We start from the raw sequence: 19,792 nt of genomic DNA, 5'->3' as shown, positions 1-19,792 counted from the left end.
CTGTTCATGCCTATAATCTTTCTCAGGACTCTCATATCTGTGGTCTCTAGTCTTTGATCAAGTGTTTTACTTCTGACCCAGCTCTCAGATCCATAAGTTAAAACTGGTTTGAACACTGTCTTGTATACAGCTAATTTATTGTTCTGACTAATTTCTCTCTTATTCCATATGAATTTATTCAATTGACTTCCCACCATACCAGCTTTGCTGATTCTGTTGTCTATTTCTATATTTAATTTACCATCTTCAGTAAAAATCGTGCCTAAATAGCTGAAATGTTTTACATGTTCCACAGGTTCTCCATTCACAACACAGTAGACATTTTCAATGATTCTGCCTATTTTCATTGTCTTTGTCTTTTTATTGCTGACCTTCATACCATATCTATTATAACAGCTATTCAATTTAGTCAGAGAATCTTGCAGACTTGTAGCAGATTTATTTAGAAGTATAACATCATCCGCATAAAGCAAAGAGCTGACATTAACATCTCCAATTTTGATATCATGTTTAATACCACTTTCCTTCATAATGTGATCCATATAGATAATGAATAACAGAGGTGATAATGTACATCCTTGTCTCACACCAGATTTAACATTAAACCATCTTCCTGTATTTCCTTCAATTCTAACTGCTGACTTACAACTCAAATAAAGACTAAGTATTGCTTGATATAATGCCCCATTGACACCATATAACTGCAGCGTATTGAATAGCTTCTCTCTTGGCACGTTGTCATATGCCTTTTCCAAATCGACAAAACTTAAATACAGATCTTTGTTATATTCCCATGCTTTCTCGACTATTTGTCGTAAAGTGAAGATCTGATCCTGACAGCCTCTATTTGGCCTGAATCCAGCTTGTTCTTCACCAAGCTTTTCTTCCACAATTCTTCTCAACCGTTTCTCAAGTATACTTGCATAGATCTTGCCAGGAACACTCAGTAGGGAAATACCTCTGTAATTCTCACATGCAGTTTTATTTCCCTTTTTATATATGGGTACTATGAGAGCTCTACTCCAGTCATCGGGAAATTGTCCCTCTGTCCAGGCTTTCTGAACTATGCAGTGCAGCCACTATAAGACTCTTATACCACCATACTTCAGCATTTCTGGTCGAATATCATCTACTCCTGCTGCCTTTCCACATTTCAAGCCTTTGATGGCTTTTTCTACTTCAAGTATGGATATGTATTCCTGACTGCATGCCTGGTCAGTGTTTTTTACCACTGTGCTGTCATCACTGCTTGTTTCATTTAGCAGTTTTTCAAAGTAATTACTCTATACTTCAAGGATATCTTTTTCTCCCGTTTTCATGTCACCTTTATCATCTCTAACTCCTTTTACAGCACTCTTTCCTCCATTCTTAAGCTTCTTCAACAACCTCCAGAATATTTTGCCACCTTCTTGATATTTATTTTCTATATTCTTGCCAAAGTCCTCCCATGACTTTTGTTTAGCTAGTTTTACACAGTGTTTAGCATTCTTGCATTTGTCTCTATATTCTCTAAGAGCACAAGCTGACTTATTTTACAGGAACTTTTGGTATGCTTTCTTCTTTTCCTTCACTGCCTCTTTAACTTCCTGTGTCCACCAGGGAGTTCTGATTTTTTTATCCTTACAGACAACCTCACCACATGCCTCTCTAGCAGAATCAATCAATGTTTTCTTCAGAGTTTGCCACTGAATCTCCAAGGTTTGATTCCTGTTCTCAAACTCTTTCATTTTTTCTTCAATCATGTTTGTGTATTTTAGTCTACAGTTAACATCTGAGAGCTGCTCAACTTTTATTCGCTTTAAAACTTTCTTACATGTTATTCTTTTCAATGTGAAATTCAATTTTATCCTGCTCAAGACTAAATAGTGATCACTTCTAATTTCAAATCCTCTGTACACTCTGGTGTCCTGCACCAGGGAGAAAACATCACTATCAACAATAACATAGTCAATGAGACTTTTCTTATTCCTAGCCACTTCTCTCCATGTGAATTTGTGCACATTTTTATGTTGGAACATGGTGTTAGTAATAACCAGTCCATGTCCTGAGCAGAAATCCAACAGATATTTTCCATTATTATTAGCTTTGCTCTTTTTTCCAAATTTTCCCAAAATATTTTTGTATGTCTCACAATCATTTCCTACTCTGCTATTTAGATCCCCAACAAGGACCAACTTTTGATTTTTTTTTGTGTCAGTTGCTTTTTCTAAAGCCTCAAAAAATTCCTCCACTTCTACCTTAGTAGAATCTTCTGTGGGGCCATAGGCACAAATAAGTCTCATTGTCCAGTTCCCCATTCTGAGATTTGCCCACATCTACTTGAGACTGACTGCCATTCAAGAAGATTAGCCTCGTATTTTGTGTTGAATACTATGGCTACTCCTTCTTTTCCTTGATTGTCATTGCCTGAATATAACATTTTGTATTTATTGCTTAGAACGATCTCACCAGTTTTGGTCTTTCTTGTTTCAGTCACCCCAATTATGTCGATCTGGTACTTATCTAATTCCTCAGCTAGCTCCATTTCTTTGCCATTCAGGCTTCTTACGTTGATAGTACCGATCTTTAACTCTGGTGATGTTGAGTTGGGGTTTATTTTCAGATTTGTTCCAGTAGCTGACTTTTCACTGTTCGTCCTGGTTCCCTGGCGAAAACAACGGGACCTTGTTTAACCAGGCGACGCCCCAGCCGGCATGAAATTTTGTCACGTTGTACCATTATTCTATATTTTGGTTTAACCAATAAGAATACAATTTGTTCGGCTAAATAACAAATTGCCAGCCCATCCTCGTCCGTTCAGTATCCAAGTAGATACCCAACAGGGTGCACCACGAGAAGGTGAGGATTGGACATTAGGTCAGAAGCCCTGGTCGGTTCTCCACATTCCTTTAAAGGCCATGTGGAGGTCTCCTCTCAGTTATACAGCTTTGACCCTTAAGCACCCCTTTAAAAAGACAAAGACAATGAAAATAGGCAGAAACATTGAAAATATCAACTGCATTGTGAATGGAGAACCTATAGAACAAGTAAAACATTTCAGCTACTTTGGCACGATTTTAGTGAAGATGGTAAATTAAATATGGAAATAAACAACAGAATCAACAAAGGCAGTATGGCAGGAGGTCAACTAAATAAATTTATATGGAATAAGAGAGAAATTAGTCAAAACACTAAATTAGCTGTATACATGATAGTGTTTAAACCAATCTGAGAGCGGGGTTCAGAAGTAAAACACTTGACCAAAGACTAGAGACTGCAGATATTAGAGTCCTGAGAAAGATTAGAGGCATCAACAGTTGACATCAGTGGCAATATCATATTAAAAACAAGGATATTAGGAAAGAACTTAACATTGTTAGCATCCAGGAATGTGTTAGCAGTGCTAATCTCAAGTGGTGTAGTTTCTTAAACAGAATAGGTGAGGAAAGATTAGAAAAACAAGTGTTCTCTACCAGGTTGGCAGGAAAAAGACCCAGAGGAAGACCAAGATATAGGTTGATTGATACAGTAAAAAGTGCCTTAGAAGATAGAAATATGAGATCTGATAATGTTGGAGTCTTGACAGGTAACAGATTGATTTGGAGGAAAATTGTATGGAAGTTAGTAATGATGTAAGTTTTTCATGCAGTACTGTCATATCCTGTACACCCTTTGAGGGTACATATCTTTAATTTAATAATCATCATTATCATCAGTAACTTATAGCATGTGGAAGGGTGGAGGATTCAAAATTTATATGAACAGATAGGATTAGAAAGGCATTAACATTCTCAAAATTTTTCAGTGGAAAGTAGTGTCCGAAAGTATGAATATTTTTTAAATAAATTTTTTTTATTGGACTGAAATTGCTCATTTTGTGCGGTCAATGAAAAAAAAAAAGTAGATATTTACTTTTTTTTTTTTTTTTATTTCTGTCTTTCAATCTCCTTTTTATCTTTCTGCTTTTTTGGATTGCAGTCTATCATTTTTATTAATACATTATTTGTGATTCAATATGCTTATTTCATTCTTTTGTTATTAGTATATTTTTCTGTTCATTTTTATATTGCATTTGACTCTAATTCTAGCAAACTATAATATGATGAAACTGACATTCGATTATTTTGTAACTCAGATACTGGCTTTCTCCACAGTTTCATATCATCATCATCATAGAGTTATATAGAGGAGAAAGTTGTCTTGTAATTATATAAAGGAGAAAGCAGCTATAATTTCTTCTCAGTTCTTATCATGAGATTTCTCTTCCAATCAGTGTTTGGATAATTTTAGTCACCCATAATGATTGCTCATTTAATACCCATCAGGGTAGTTTGGCATTACATTTCATCATCTCCAGCAGCTCAACCACGAGGTCTGTAGCAATACCTCACCACGTATTTCATCCTGTTAGCCCTCAACTTTATTGTTATTATTATTACCTGAGACCTCCAGGATGGCCATACATCAGCCAAATCAGCTGTTATACCATCTCTTAAATTCATTCACATTACATTCGCTCACTACTGCTGAAGATAAACTATTCAACTCATTCACTGCTCTGTGAGAGAAGAACCTAGCTCTTACCCCTTTCTTGACTGCAAACAAACTTAACTTCCATGAATGCCCCAGTGTTCTCTCCCAACTTTCCATATAACGAAAAATTTCATCAGACGATATCCTATAACATCCATTCAGAAGTTTTAGACATCTGACTGGATCATTCAGATGTCTAAAAACCTCTTTTTCCTGTTAACCAGAGTCTGTAATCCACATACTCACAGTCTGTCCTCATAATCTAGATATAATCTTTTTAGTTCTTCTTTACACCCTTTCCACAGCTTCTTTATCCCCTTGGAACCCAGGAGACAAATCTGCATACAAAAATCGAGGGGCACAGTCTCATCAAAGCCTAATAAAGAGGCAAAATGACTTCCTTATCCTTACATGTCAAGGTTTGCTTCAACATTGCAATTATTCTCTGAGTTGTATTTGCAACTTTTGTTATATCACCTTTTAACTTCAAATTCCTATTCACCATTATGCAAAGATCGTTTTATCATTCCCAGCAGCTCAACCATGAGGTTCATGGTTGTAACACCTGTACATGTAGAGGTACATGTAGTAACACCTCACCATATATTTCATCCTATTAGTCCTTGGCTTTATTATTATTGTTGTCATTATTATCTGAGACTGGAATCTAACCTAACTTAGCCACATCAGTTTCCTGTAGCATAACTGTGCTAATATAATATGCTGCTGGAAATCTCATCATGCCAAAGTGTTTAATTTTACCCTTACTCGCATTAAACTGACATCCATTTTCTTTCACGACACAGTCATTCACGGCTTCACAACAGATAACCCCAAACTTGCTGCTGCGTTGGGCATCATTACCATTATTGCTGTCCTGAGTTTCTACTCTTAACTGGACACAAATCATCTGATATCATTAGTAGTAGTACCCCACACACACACACACCATCCTATGCTATCTCTTCTATTCTTCCTAAAAATACTATAGCCATTACAATTGATTCCACCACTACAACTGATTGTGATAGCCAGGTTTTACTAATGCCAATAACTTAGGCCAAAATATATTCACCAATGCAGTGAACTTTCCCCATTTGTGATTATCCTGGTATTTATATATAGACATAACAGATTACTTCCTATCTCTTTTATATAATTTACATTTATGGTCTGCTTTATCCGGTTGGGCAACAGTCTCTTTTCTGTCCACAGACACAATCAGAGTCTGAGCCCAAAGTATAAATGTTTATCCTTTCACCAGATTCATAACCATACTCAATGACATTCATATCATTATCACTTTTGCGTACCACAGATGAACTTACACATACACATTGTTGCCGTTCCTCGCAAGGTTATCTAGTTTTCCTTACTCTCTGCATTAGGTCTCAACCTTAATAATTTTTTTTAGGCCCTTGATTCCAAACTATTTCTTCTACGCATTGCATTGAATCATTTAGATGACAATGAGTAGGTAGATGAATACCAATCATTCATTTACCTACGTAAATTCCTGACAACCCTCTTCACTCACCCAGTACTTTGTATCTTTTTTAACCAATTCTTCCTCCAAATACACTGAAGAAGTCATCTTCCCCCTCTCAACAATTCCTCACCTCACATCCTCTGGCACTACAAAGGCACCAGATGGGATAACTTCCAGAACTTCTACCCCTCTCTTTGGTCTGACTATTTCTTCAGCTCATCTAACAATAGCACCTGCACTGAATGAGTCACTGAAAATTATACTCGCCAGCATAAGTCTTCATCCCTCATTCTACCCAGAATCCTCATCAGCTTTCTAAACCCTGGTTCAGCAAAAGATGTATAGAGCAGTTAAAGAAAATTTTTTAAAAAAATTAAAAATTAATCTAAATTTAATTTTCAGTTTTAATTTAAAATTTAAATTTAAGAAAATTAAAAATAAAATAAAGACATAGGAAGCCAGGAGGTCAGCTTCCTATTTCCTATTTTTAGGTGGGACAGAAGTGATAGTATACGAGAGGAGGCATACTAATGATATTAGACAATTTCATTATGGACGCAGCCCTTTAGTCGGAAAGACCTGGGTTCGATTCCCGTCTATGATGTGAGGAACCTTTATTTGGTATCTTTCGACTAAAGGTGAGTTAGCCAGTCTCATGGAGGTAGAGGGTTTTTTCACCTGGAAACTTGGGTTTTTCGTCCCTCCAAACAGCCAAACCGGCCCATGAACACACACACACAAATTTACAGTCATAAAATACATACTTAATCCCCTTAGGAGGGCTCAACCAGTCCTAAGGAATGGGGGGAACTCCATATGAATAAATAAAAAATTATAATTACTTAGAGTCCTCAAGTCAGGTTTTTTTCCAGCAAACCCTGAATGAAGGAAAGAATATCAGATGATTTGTTTCCAGTTTGGGTAGAAACGCATGAAAGCAATAATAGTAATAATATCCAATGTAGTAGTGAGGTTGAGGCTGTCTGGTGTGAAGCAGGGCTAATTGGATGAAATATATGATAGGGCATTGCTATAAACCTGGGGTTTAGCTGCTGGGAATAGTGAAATGCATTGCCAAATTATCCTGATGGGTAATAAGTGGATAATCATTATGGATAATTTAAATTATCTCAAATCATTGATTGGGTAGAAGAGAAATCTCATGATAAGAAGTGTGGAAAATTTAATGAGCCATTGCGAGACAACTTTCTCAAGCAGTTTGCGAAAGAATGAACTCGACGTCAAAGAGATCATAGCATCAGAAGAGGGGGGGGTCTCAGAATATGGCTGTCTTTAGTCCAATGGCATCAGTTACTGAATGAGAAGGATATCAGCACTATGTGGGAAGCTTTGAAAAGGTGCTTAACTGAGACATCTGAATGTGTCACTAGAGTTTGAATAACAAATGGTGTAGAAGTAGAATAAATGTGCAACCTTATTAAGCAAGAGATCCACAGGTTGAAGTTGGTGTGGAAAGAATATCTTGAGAATAAGAGTGTGTGGGAGTTATGTATAAAGCAAAGGCCAGAAAAGTTATAAGTGTTGTACAGAAAGCTAAATCAGAGTATGAAAACAAATTGGCTGTACAGTTTAAAGGCAGCCTAATAGAATTAAACTGCTATGCTATAAGTTATAGAAAAAGTAAATGTGGAAAATAACTTTAGTGAATGCAGACAGTACCATTGTGTCAAAAGCAGTTGAAATTGTTCAAGTAATGAGTGCCCACTTTGCTAAGATCTATCAATCAGGTGTATTACATACACCTAATTGATAGATCTTAGCAAATAGATGTGCTACCATTACATTGGATGAAGAAATTGAGGTGGATGAGAATGAGGTTCAAGAGCTGTTAGATAACCTAGATATCAGTTCAACAATACAGCCAGTTGAGATATCAGCATATATATGCTAAAAGAATGTTCAGATGATCCTTTCCTTCATGGGAAAGGATCATCTGTCTGTGTTTCCATCTCTCTCATTCAGATGTTCCTATTGCATCATTGCCTAAAGATTGTCCTCTTCCATCATTCTTCTCATTGAACTCTTGCATAGATAACCAAGGTAACTCACCTCCAACTATATCTGGAACTTCATATCCCCTGTAGCCTTCTGCCAGAAAGACATCAGAGAAATCTTGAATAACCTTGATATCAGAAAGGCTTCTGATCCAGATAGTATTCCACTAATTGTGCTCAAGAAATGTGCTCCTTTATTAATATCTGTTGTTTATCATATCTACACCATATTATATTCAACTAGCATTCACCCCACAGCATACAAGCAAGCTCATATTCATTTGATTCCAAATAATGAAGATGAGTATCAAACTATCAACCTATTGCTTTCACTTCAGTACCGTCCAAAATAATGGAGAAGGTCACCAACAGTCAGTTTCTTCAACACATGAAGAACTGTCAACTAATTGATAACCACCAATATGGATTCTGCCAGTCAAGATCTACAGTCGATTTTCTTACTTCACACACTTCTGGACACATACCATGGAAAGGTTTGGAGAAACCTGTGCTGTTGCACCCTGACATTTCCAAGGCATGACAGAATCTGGCATAGAGGGGGCTAAGTGTAATGATAGAGCAATTTCTTTTTATGTTTCTCTTCTAATATGTAGGCAGTTCTCAGGGTTATCATCCATCATCTTCCTCACTGACTTAAAACTCTATTCATAGTTTTTTGTCAGTGAGGGTGCTTTTTATTCTTGCTCTTATGAAATGCTCAAGTGCCCTAAACACTGATCTCTATACATCCTGCAGCAGGATGATGAATTCTCTGAAACAATTCCCCCCCCCCTTCCCACACACACTCACATTCACATAAAGCACCATGGGTTTTCCCTTATCTCTGATAACATTCAGTCTAGATCAGATCTTCTTGGAATGACACTTGTCTTTAGCCTTTCTTGGCACTAAACTAAACACATCTTCCTGAGTGTTATAAAAAAAAAATATACTTTTTCACTGAAGACAATATCTTTCAGCTGACCAGCTGTTAATTCCAAATAAATCCCAACTCCACACTAACTTCTTGTGTATATGGAGGATATGAAAGAAAAATAATAAATAAAATAATGAAACAGCTTTTCTATAGGATTTTTGTATATTTTACTGTTTTGCTAAAGAAAATTGCAGTTATAAGTGATGGAAGTTGATCTACAAGACCAGAACAGTGTCCTGAACTTTATGGTATTTAATTTAATGTAATATTTAATGTTTTTTTCAAAACACACAGCTTTAAATAGCTAATTTAATTTGATCAAAGTAAGATGGGCCTTATGTAAAAAGCATCTGATAATCACTAGAGAAGACCATTAGAGAAAGTTCGTGCTTTGCAAAAGCCAAAAACATGGAAATCTTGCAGTAGGGTAGAAACCCACTTGAAGACCAATCATCTAGAAGTGTCTTTGATATAGGGAATGGCAACACAGTTGACTTAATCTTCAGAAACTGAAGGAGGCAATCCTATAGTTCTTTATGGCTTTATTAATAATAGACTTGCTACAATCATTTATTAAGAAAATTGATTTGATGTATTTCGTCTTTCAGTTTGTGGAGCAAAGGGAGTAAGCTGTATGGAATGCTAGTTCCTGTGATGGCAAATTTTTGACATGGAAATATGACTTCTGCATTACTTCAACCTTGGTATCGCTTCTGTGCCAGACTCCCCTGATGAGACCTCAATAAAGGTCAAAACTAGTCTGGATAGTGGCCTTTTCCATAATGCATAGCATAATATATGTCTGTAAGGATATGGACATTGCATTATTATTATTATTATTATTGTTCCGGGAAACTCCAAGGAGTCGACAGACTCATCGAGGGAGGCCCTAACATCATGTCAAGAACAACTATTCAACATTCACACAGTATCTATCATACCTTGCCTTGAACTCATTCACAGTCGTAGCACCCACAACAGACTCTGGAAGCTTATTCCACTCATTTACCACTCTCCAAGTAAAGAACCTAGCTCTAACACCCTTGTCAACCACGCTCTTGGATACTAAGATAATGATAATAAAGATAATAAGATAATGGGATACTAAGGCAATCGATGTTAAGTTGTAAGCCTCTGTATGCAAGTAGCCCAGTTGTGAAGTGACTTCACACACAAACTTTGTTTTGCTTACACTTAGATAAAGGATGAAACCAAGAATATAATTTCTTGGGATCTTTAATTTATAATTCTTCCAATATTTTGTCTCAGTCACTGAGATATCATTAGGGAGTATAATATTACACTTGTAACGCACGTACAAAGGCAGCACAAAACTAAGTGAAGCATGTGGACGAAAGATGAGTCCTAACCAGGTGGGACGCTCTCTGTGGGCACCTATTGTCATCCTAGGATGTAAACTGGGATCTTGAAGTATTAGTATTGCCCATATTTTGGAGGATTTAATGCAACCATATTTATTTAAATTAGGCTGATTTCTGAGAGCCAGCTGCAGATTCCCAAAATAGTGTTTCTCTTCTAAATTAACTGTGATGGAATATGATGGTCTTTTTCCAGTTGACCATAGTCATGGCTGCAGATGCTTTTGTGTGTGTTCTTCTATGTGAACATTGGCTGATCTTCATATACCCCAGACATAGAGAAAAGAGGGAGCTAATCTTTAGTAGAACATATATGAGTAGAGATTTTTGTAATAAATTTCATGGTTTGATATGAACACAGATGGATAAGAAAATAACTATTTATTAACTTAAAAGCTAATATTTCGCTGGTATTATATCCAGCATCTTCAAGCACACAACACAAAGTTTGTTACAAATGCACAACAGCCACAATCCGGTGTAACAGTGGGGCTAGTAAAAGTAATTGCAGCGTGCAACACAAGACTAGTCCTAATATGGTGCCATCTAGGTTTAAAAAAAAAAAAAAAAAAATCAAAGTTTTGAAATAGTAGTCCAAATGATAGTCTTAGAAAGTTTGAAGAAATGAAATAAAATAAAAGTAATAAATATTAATTTGGTCTTAAGATGACTGTCTCCCAAATCTTTGGTAGATTTATACAGCCATACTTGTTAAGGTTTGGAGTATGTTTTAAGGCTTCTGACCTGTATGATAATTGATAATAAAAGAGATCTGCTATATCCTATGCTTTAATATTTCAGTCTGCGAACCTACATCATTTCTTAATTCAATTAACAAATCAAATTTCATAGACTTGAAAATACGAGAGCTTTTAGTAATGCCATCATCATCCCAAATGTTTAAGTCACTTCAGAAAAAAAACAGCCAGTCTTAAAGAAATACAATCTCTGCACAGCTTCAAGCCCCACTGAAAACTTGCTACCCTTATGTTCTAATAAAGATCAGCTCCCTCCTCTCTCTCTCTGTGCCCAGAGTATAGAAAGTGCCCTGTTCCTGCAACTTTGCCTACTGTGAACAGACAGGAAGATCAGCCAACATCTGCATGGACGAACACAAAAAATACATCTGCAGTCATGACAATGGTCAATTAGGCCTTGTAGACTATGCTTTAGATATGGCCCATAAAATCAATTGAAAAAAGATTACAATGCTCCATTGCAGCAAATTTAGAAGAGAAAGACTATTTTGGGAATCTGCAGCTGCTCTCAGAAATCAGTCTAATTTAAACAAATATGGCTGCATTAAACTTCTCAAAATATGGGAAAAAAAACTAATACTTCCAGATCCCAGTTTACATCATAGGCTGCCAACAGATGTTGCCTGTGTATGTGTGTTACAAGTCTCATATTATGCTCCCTGACGATACCTCAGTGGCTGAGATGAAATATTGAAAGAATTAAATAATATTTTTAATCCCTTCTCAGTGCTGTTTCACTCCATTGAGCCTCTAACAGCCTTAAGCTTTAAGACATGGAGCACAAATAAATGTAACAAGTACACAGCACTCAAACTAAATCACTTTATCCAAGGGTTAGCAAACAAAGTTTATGCATGAAATTTCTTCACAAGCAGGCTAATGATATCAGTGAAGTTATTAGCTTCTATATACAAGTAGTCAAGCCATAAAGGAACTTCACACACAATCTTTGTTTGCTTACAGTTGGATATAGGATTAAACAAGAATATAATTTCTTAGCATTTTTAGTTTTATATGTAATCAAGCGAAAAATTTTCTACAAGCACAGAAATCATAGATATCTCTGTCTACAATTTCATTTGAGTTTTGAGGTTCTAGTTGCTGACTTTTAACTGTGTCCATTAGTTCTCTAGTGAAAATAGCAATGTCTTATTTAACTGCATGGCGTTTTATGTTGCACCATCATCTTCATATATTTTGTTTTGCTAGATCCTGAATCGTCATGCTATTCTTGTTTGTTCAGTACCCTGAATGCTTAGTGATAGAGTGCACCATGAGAAGAGAAACATTGGTCCAGAAACCACTGCCAGTTCTTATTTGTTAGTGACAATAATTGCAAGACAATCATTCATGTCTGATGAAGTTTTCACTTATTTAATATAAACAACATAGGAAAAGCACAAATTCACATGGAGAGAAGAGGCTAGGAATAAGAAAAGTCTCATTGACTATGTTATTGTTGATAGTGATGTTTTCTCCCTGGTGCAGGACACCAGAGTGTACAAAGGATTTGAAATTGGAAGTGATCACTATTTAGTGTTGAGCAGGATAAAATTGAATTTCATATTGAAAAGAATAACATATAAGAAAGTTTTAAAGCGAATAAAAGTTGAGCAGCTCTCAGATGTGAACTGTAGACTAAAATACAGAAAGATTATTGAAAAGAAAATGAAAGAGTTTGAGAACAGGAATCAAACCTTGGAGATTCAGTGGCAAACTCTGAAGAAAACATTGATTGATTCTGCCAGAGAGGCATGTGGTGAGGTTGTGTGCAAGGATAAAAAAATCAGAACTCCCTGGTGGACACAGGAAGTTAAAGAGGCAGTGAAGGAAAAGAAGAAAGCATATCAAAAGTTTCTGGCAAATAAGTCAGCTTTTACTCTTACAGAATACAGAGACAAATGTAAGAAAGCTAAAGAGTGTGTAAAACTAGCTAAACAAAAGTCATGGGAGGACTTTGGCAAGAATATAGAAAATAAATATCAAGAAGGTGGCAAAATATTCTGGAGGTTGTTGAAGAAGCTTAGGAATGGAGGAAAGAGTGCTGTAAAAGGAATTAGAGATGATAAAGGTGACATGAAAACAGGAGAAAGAGATATCCTTGAAGTATGGAGTAATTACTTTGAAAAACTGCTAAATGAAACAAGCAGTGATAAAAAACACTGACCAGGCATGCAGTCAGGAATACATATCCATACTTGAAGTAGAAAAAGCCATCAAAGGCTTGAAATGTGGAAAGGCAGCAGGAGTAGATGATATTCGACCAGAAATGCTGAAGTATGGTGGTATAAGAGTCTTACAGTGGCTGCACTGCATAGTTCAGAAAGCCTGGACAGAGGGATGAATTCCCGATGATTGGAGTAGAGCTCTCATAGTACCCATATATAAAAAGGGAAATAAAACTGAATGTGAGAATTACAGAGGTATTTCCCTACTGAGTGTTCCTGGCAAGATCTATGCAAGTATACTTGAGAAACGGTTGAGAAGAATTGTGGAAGAAAAGCTTGGTGAAGAACAAGCTGGATTCAGGCCAAATAGAGGCTGTCAGGATCAGATCTTCACTTTACGATAAATAGTCGAGAAAGCATGGGAATATAACAAAGATCTGTATTTAAGTTTTGTCAGTTTGGAAAAGGCATATGACAAGGTGCCAAGAGAGAAGCTATTCAATACGCTGCAGTTATATGGTGTCAATGGGGCATTATATCAAGCAATACTTAGTCTTTATTTGAGTTGTAAGTCAGCAGTTAGAATTGAAGGAAGTACAGGAATATGGTTTAATGTTAAATCTGGTGTGAGACAAGAATGTACATTATCCCCTCTGTTATTCATTATCTATATGGATCACATTATGAAGGAATGTGGTATTAAACCTGATATCAAAATTTGAGATGTTAATATCAGCTCTTTGCTTTATGCGGATGATGTTATACTTCTAAATAAATCCGCTACAAGTCTGCAAGATTCTCTGACTAAATTGAATAGCTGTTGTAATAGATATGGTATGAAGGTCAGCAATAAAAAGACAAACACAATGAAAATGTTAACTGTGTTGTGAATGGAGAACCTGTGGAACAAGTAAAACATTTCAGCTACTTAGGCAAGATTTTTACTGAAGATGGTAAATTAAATATAGAAATAGACAACAGAATCAACAAAGCTGGTATGGTGGGAAGTCAATTGAATAAATTCATATGGAATAAGAAAGAAATTAGTCAGAACACTAAATTAGCTGTATACAAGACAGTGTTCAAACCAGTTTTAACTTATGGATCTGAGAGCTGGGTCAGAAGTAAAACACTTGACCAAAGACTAGAGACCGTAGATATGAGAGTCCTGAGAAAGATTAGAGGCGTGAACGGATGGCATCAATGGCAATATCATATTAAAAATGAGGATATTAGGAAACAACTTGACATTGTCAGCATCGAGGAATGCATTAGCAGAGCTAATCTCAGGTGGTATGGTCACTTAAATAGAATGGGAGAGGAAAGATTAGCAAAACAGGTGTTCTCTGCCAGGTTGGCAGGAAAACGACCCAGAGGAAGACCAAGATATAGGTGGATTGATACAGTACAAAGTGTCTTAGACGATAGAAATATAAGATCTGATAATGTTGGAGTCTTGACAAGTAACAGACTGATTTGGAGGAAAATTGTAGATAGGAAGTTAGTAATGATGTAATTTTTTCATGTAGTACTGTCATATCCTGTACACCCCTTGAGGGTACATGGCAGGAATTTGATGATAATGATGACATAGGAAAATAAATTATGGTCACCAAAACTAATCTGTATACTGCAAAAGTTTTATGCATCCATAGTGGCATTTTGATTCGCAGTTTTTTTTTTTTCTTCTTATTTTCGGCGCTTTTATCATTCTTTATAAAATGAAATCGTGTGTGGGGGCAAGGGATTCAATAGAGTACTGTATTATATTATGTATGAGGACAGGTCTGGAAAGCTCTGATAAATACCTAGAACAAAAATTATATTAAAGCAACTAACCACAAGAAAGAACATACTAATAGCCAAGTTATGAAGGTAACTTATGTTCTTTCTTGTGGTTATGTAAGTTGCTTTAATATCATTTCTGTTCTAGGTGTTTATCAGAACTTTCCACACACCCACTTCCTCATATATCATCTGCATTTTACCTAATAACAGCTTGTTGTACCATAGAGGAAACATTACAGGCTATCCCCTTTTTAAATAATTGGCAACTTTGAACAAATTATTCCTTCTGTCTTGGAAAAGTTAATATTTATTTGTAAGGGAAAATCAAAAGCTATAAAACATCTGTGCTTATGTTTCCTATGCATTTTAAGATTAAAATAAAATACCTCCTGTCCCTTTGGCAGAACTCTTTTAGATTTAGGTATTATTAGCTGAAATAGTTTTTGTAAGTTGTATACTTGATTTATACTAAGTTGAGGGTTAAAATCCTGTCTATTTCCCTACTAGCATTGTTAAATAGGAAAGAAAACCTACTTGCCTGCACCAAAAATCATCTAACTTGGGAACAGACTGAAATAGTGCCTAGAAAAAATTTCTCTAGCCACAAACTAGAATAGAACTCATAAGAAACAGTTTTTCTTCTTTCAAATTCACATCACAGAAGGCTACAGCCAATTTCATATCTGGATACTATTTGTAATTCCAGATAACTGCAATATTATCCTTGGCATTTTAAATGATAAATTATGTTAAATTTTTCATAGACACGATCATTAGTCAACTTTTACTGTAGTAAAATTCTAGGGACCAAAAAATAGTTTGTTGAATATTCATAGCAGAAAGTTTGGTGCATTGAATTCGCTGTTGCATGACATTAACATTAGTGTTGTAACATAAGCACTATATGTAATAAGTAATTCAGGACTTTAGCTTTCAGCGGTTTGTTATGGAGAGTTCACCATCTAATAGTAATCAACATTCATTTCAATAAGTATATATTCACATTATGTATTAAGCTAATATGCTGGAAGTTTTTTTTTTTTGAATGCTATTCATTTGCATTGCAGTCTTATGGCTTAGTTAACAGCATATTTAAATCTGTTTACAGTTTTTTTACATTTGTGGCATATTTTTCTGTTCTTTTTCCAGAGTTATATAATAACTTTTCCTAGATTTTAATGCTTTTTTCTTTTTTTAATAGCCAATCAGTGTATTTCCTCAAGCAAGGAATGATATGTCATTTTGGATTCCAGAGTCATTTCAAGAGAACAACTTTTACGAACTTGTACGTAACATTGGAGGTGACATCGTAGAACAAGTCTCATTAATCGATACTTTTCGTCACCCTAAAACAGGACGACAGAGTCACTGTTACCGTATTATATACAGACACATGGAAAAAACACTTACCAAAGAAGAAGTAAATCATGTGCATAACTTAATAGCAAAAGCAGCAGTACACGAAATGAATGTTGAAATCCGATAGCATTTCAGCATTCATTCCTTTTTTCAGAAATTTAGACTGTATGATAATTGATAATAAAAGAGAGCTGCTATATCCTATGCTTTAATATTTCAGTCTGCAAACCTACATCCTTCTTAATTCAATTAATAAATCAAATTTCATAGACTTGGATTAATAACTGAAATTTAAATTGATTTAAACTTTATTCACCAAAAGCCAACTGGCTATTTCTCTTGCTTTCTCAATCCCCCCACCATCCCAAATACAGGGCTTTGATATGACCTCACTTGGACTATTGTGCACAGGTGTCTTGTTTCCGTGATAGAGTGCAAAGGAGGACATTAAAAATTATATCAGGATTATGGAATACTGATGAAGACAGATTGAGAATTTGTATGTTGCAGCCACCTAGCAAACATGAGAAAGAAGGGTGCTATGATTGAGATTAACAAACTTCTGAAAGGGTTGTACAGTATTTTAGTAGATGGAATTTTTAATTATATAAAGGATGGGAAAAGGACCAGAGGGCATCCTTGAAAGGTTGGGAATGAATGCCATTGGCTTTTGTGTGTGCAAGTAGTATGAATGAATTTAAGAAGCCAGGTCAGGTAATGTGTCACCTTCCTCAATGAGTCCCTGACTCCCTGGATGTCTCTGAATAATTGTAGATTCAGTTATGCTCAGTATATATATATATATATTTGCTATTTTGATAATGTCATTAAAGCAATCTTAGTGTATTCTCTATTATAAAAATTAATATCAAAGATTATTTCATGACGTTCAGTATCATCAGTTTCCTGATGTGGCATTTTGGACTACAACTACTAACATTTTGATTAAGTTTATGTATTTAGAATATTTATGTATTTAGAATATTCTGGAACATAAGTTTAATGTTTATCCCAATATAAGACAATAAATGAAAACAGAAGCTTTATAGGTAACAGCTTCCCACTGTTACCTAGTAACTAAGTAACGCGTTTAAGTTTATGAAATTGTTAGCTTCCTGCCACACCAACCTAGGGAAATGAAAACTAGCATCACTGTTTACCACAAGCCTATACATACATACCAGTTAATATATACATATATTGACCAATATATATACTCATATCACCACTATAAAGTTCTTCATGAAACTTCATCAAAAAATAATATAGATTACAATAAAACCATAGCTATCCCATACATTAAATGGTTATCAGAAAAAATTAATAGAATCCAACATCATTATAATCTTAATGCCACTTTTAAACTGCACCAGGCCACCCAACAAATTTAAGCCATTCGAATATTAAAATAACTTATTAGATGTGAAGAGCCAAAGGCTTCAATTCGGCGACATATAACTTGTTTAAGTTAAGGGATATTACATCCCATATAGTTTCTTAGCCGAATAAGAAACTCAAAGATTTTCATGCCGAATATAGTAAAAACTATATATATAAAGTTCGGCGATTCCAAGCGTAAGCAAATACCTGGATACTGCAGCACTGATCCCAAAGGGTAGTGCAAGCTGGGGCAACTCGTGGTAGAGCGAGCTCCGATCACTATTCTTGATATTTGCCCATAATGTGAACTTAGCTCCTAGGAACTGTATTTTTGTTCACATTATGAGAGAAGGTCACTACCCAGACCGGTTTCGACCTTTATTGAGGTCTCATCAGTGAGTAGCCAGACCTAGTTAATATCAAGTTTGTAGCAATATGTCGCCGAATTGAAGCCTTTGGCTCTTCACATATCTAATAATTTATTAGAGCACCTCACGGCAATACTCGTAGTAGGGGTACAAGCTCTGTTCGCTACAAACTTGATATTAACTAGGTCTGGCTACTCACTGATGAGACCTCAATAAAGGTCGAAACTGGTCTGGGTAGTGACCTTCTCTCATAATGTGAACAAAAATACAGTTCCTAGGAGCTAAGTTCACATTATGGGCAAATATCAAGAATAGTGATCGGAGCTCGCTCCACCTCTACCACGAGTTGCCCCAGCTTGCACTACCCTTTGGGATCAGTGCTGCAGTATCCAGGTATTTGCTTACGCTTGGAATCGCCGAACTTTATATATATAGTTTTTACTATATTCGGCATGAAACTCTTTGAGTTTCTTATTCGGCTAAGAAACTATATGAGATGTAATATCCCTTAACTTAAACAAATTAAAATAACTTTTTTGGCGCCTAATACTACTTCACTTATTCAACCACTCGACCAAGGAATAATATCAACATTTAAGTCATATTATATTTGGTGAACATTTCAATTAATTTTGGAAAAAATGGAATCTAATCCAAACATGACACTGCCTCAAGCGTGAAAAGTTTTTAATATTGATTGTGTAAAAATTATTTCTCTGTCCATTAAGGAATTACAACCCTCTACGCTGAATGCTTGCTGGAAAAAAATATGGCCTGAAGCCATAATGGAACAAAATTTCGTACCCCCAGTGGATGCCGAGCCACGGCGTATAATAAACGTCGCACACATTTTTGGTGGAGAGGGCTTTTGCGATATGGTTGAAAACGAAATTAGTGAATTAATTGATGGAGAAACAGATTTAAATGAGGAGGAACTGGTACAATAGATGGCGTCGAACCAAATAGCGGGGAAAGTTCTGCCGAAGATTCCGATTGTGGTGAATCCATTAAAGAATTCAGTTTAAAGAAATTAGCAGGATTGGACTTGGCAAGAAAGTTATTTTATGGATAATGATCGCTCTGGAAAATTCACAAGACAATTGGATATTTGTTTAGTGCCATATTATGAACTTAATAAAAAATTGCAACATAGTGGAAAGCAAAGTCTTATTACTGACTTCTTGATGACTAAACCAGCCGAAGTATGCAATGAGAATTATACAAATGATGTCCAAGAGATTTCAAGTGGTGATGACCTCTGGCCACTTAAAGAACATCTACGAAATGTTATTTCTGAAGACAGTGATGACGATTAAAATATGCACTTTATTTTATTGTGTCTAAAACATTTATGCATTATGTGCAATGAAATTTATGTACAATTTGTAATTTTTATAATTTTATACTACGTATTTGTCATAGTTTGTTTTTTTTAACTTACATGAATTACCTGAATTAAATAAAAACAGTTTTTGTTGGATATGTCGTTGTTTATATAATTTAATAAAAAAAATGATTTTGGAACCCAACCCTACTTTTTCTATGTGATCTATGTCTCGTATAACGCGGCATTTCTATGGAACCTAACATCCACGTTATATGAGGGTTATTTGAAATGCTAAAGGAACTATTATTATTA

General features: G+C 35.5%; 1 protein-coding gene across 1 annotated transcript in view; it reads left to right on the top strand.

The window, feature by feature from the left end:
* Positions 1–17,386, top strand: part of PheRS-m (Phenylalanyl-tRNA synthetase, mitochondrial) — a 51,526-nt gene extending 34,140 nt beyond the window's left edge. Inside the window, exon 5 of the mRNA XM_090408299.1 lies at positions 16,248–17,386. Within this exon, the coding sequence (XP_090264425.1) occupies positions 16,248–16,532 (285 nt within the window). The 3' untranslated portion in view covers positions 16,533–17,386. The remainder of the gene's footprint in view (positions 1–16,247) is intronic.
* The last annotated feature ends 2,406 nt before the right edge of the window (positions 17,387–19,792 follow it).

Source organism: Typopeltis vanoorti, chromosome 18 (genome assembly GCF_054136105.1).
Source record: "Typopeltis vanoorti isolate ZY-2024b chromosome 18, IOZ_Tvanoo_1.0, whole genome shotgun sequence".
In the NCBI taxonomy this organism is placed as follows: domain Eukaryota; kingdom Metazoa; phylum Arthropoda; class Arachnida; order Uropygi; family Thelyphonidae; genus Typopeltis; species Typopeltis vanoorti.
Note: the sequence above shows the minus strand (reverse complement) of the source record. Positions and strands in the feature narration are given on the sequence as shown.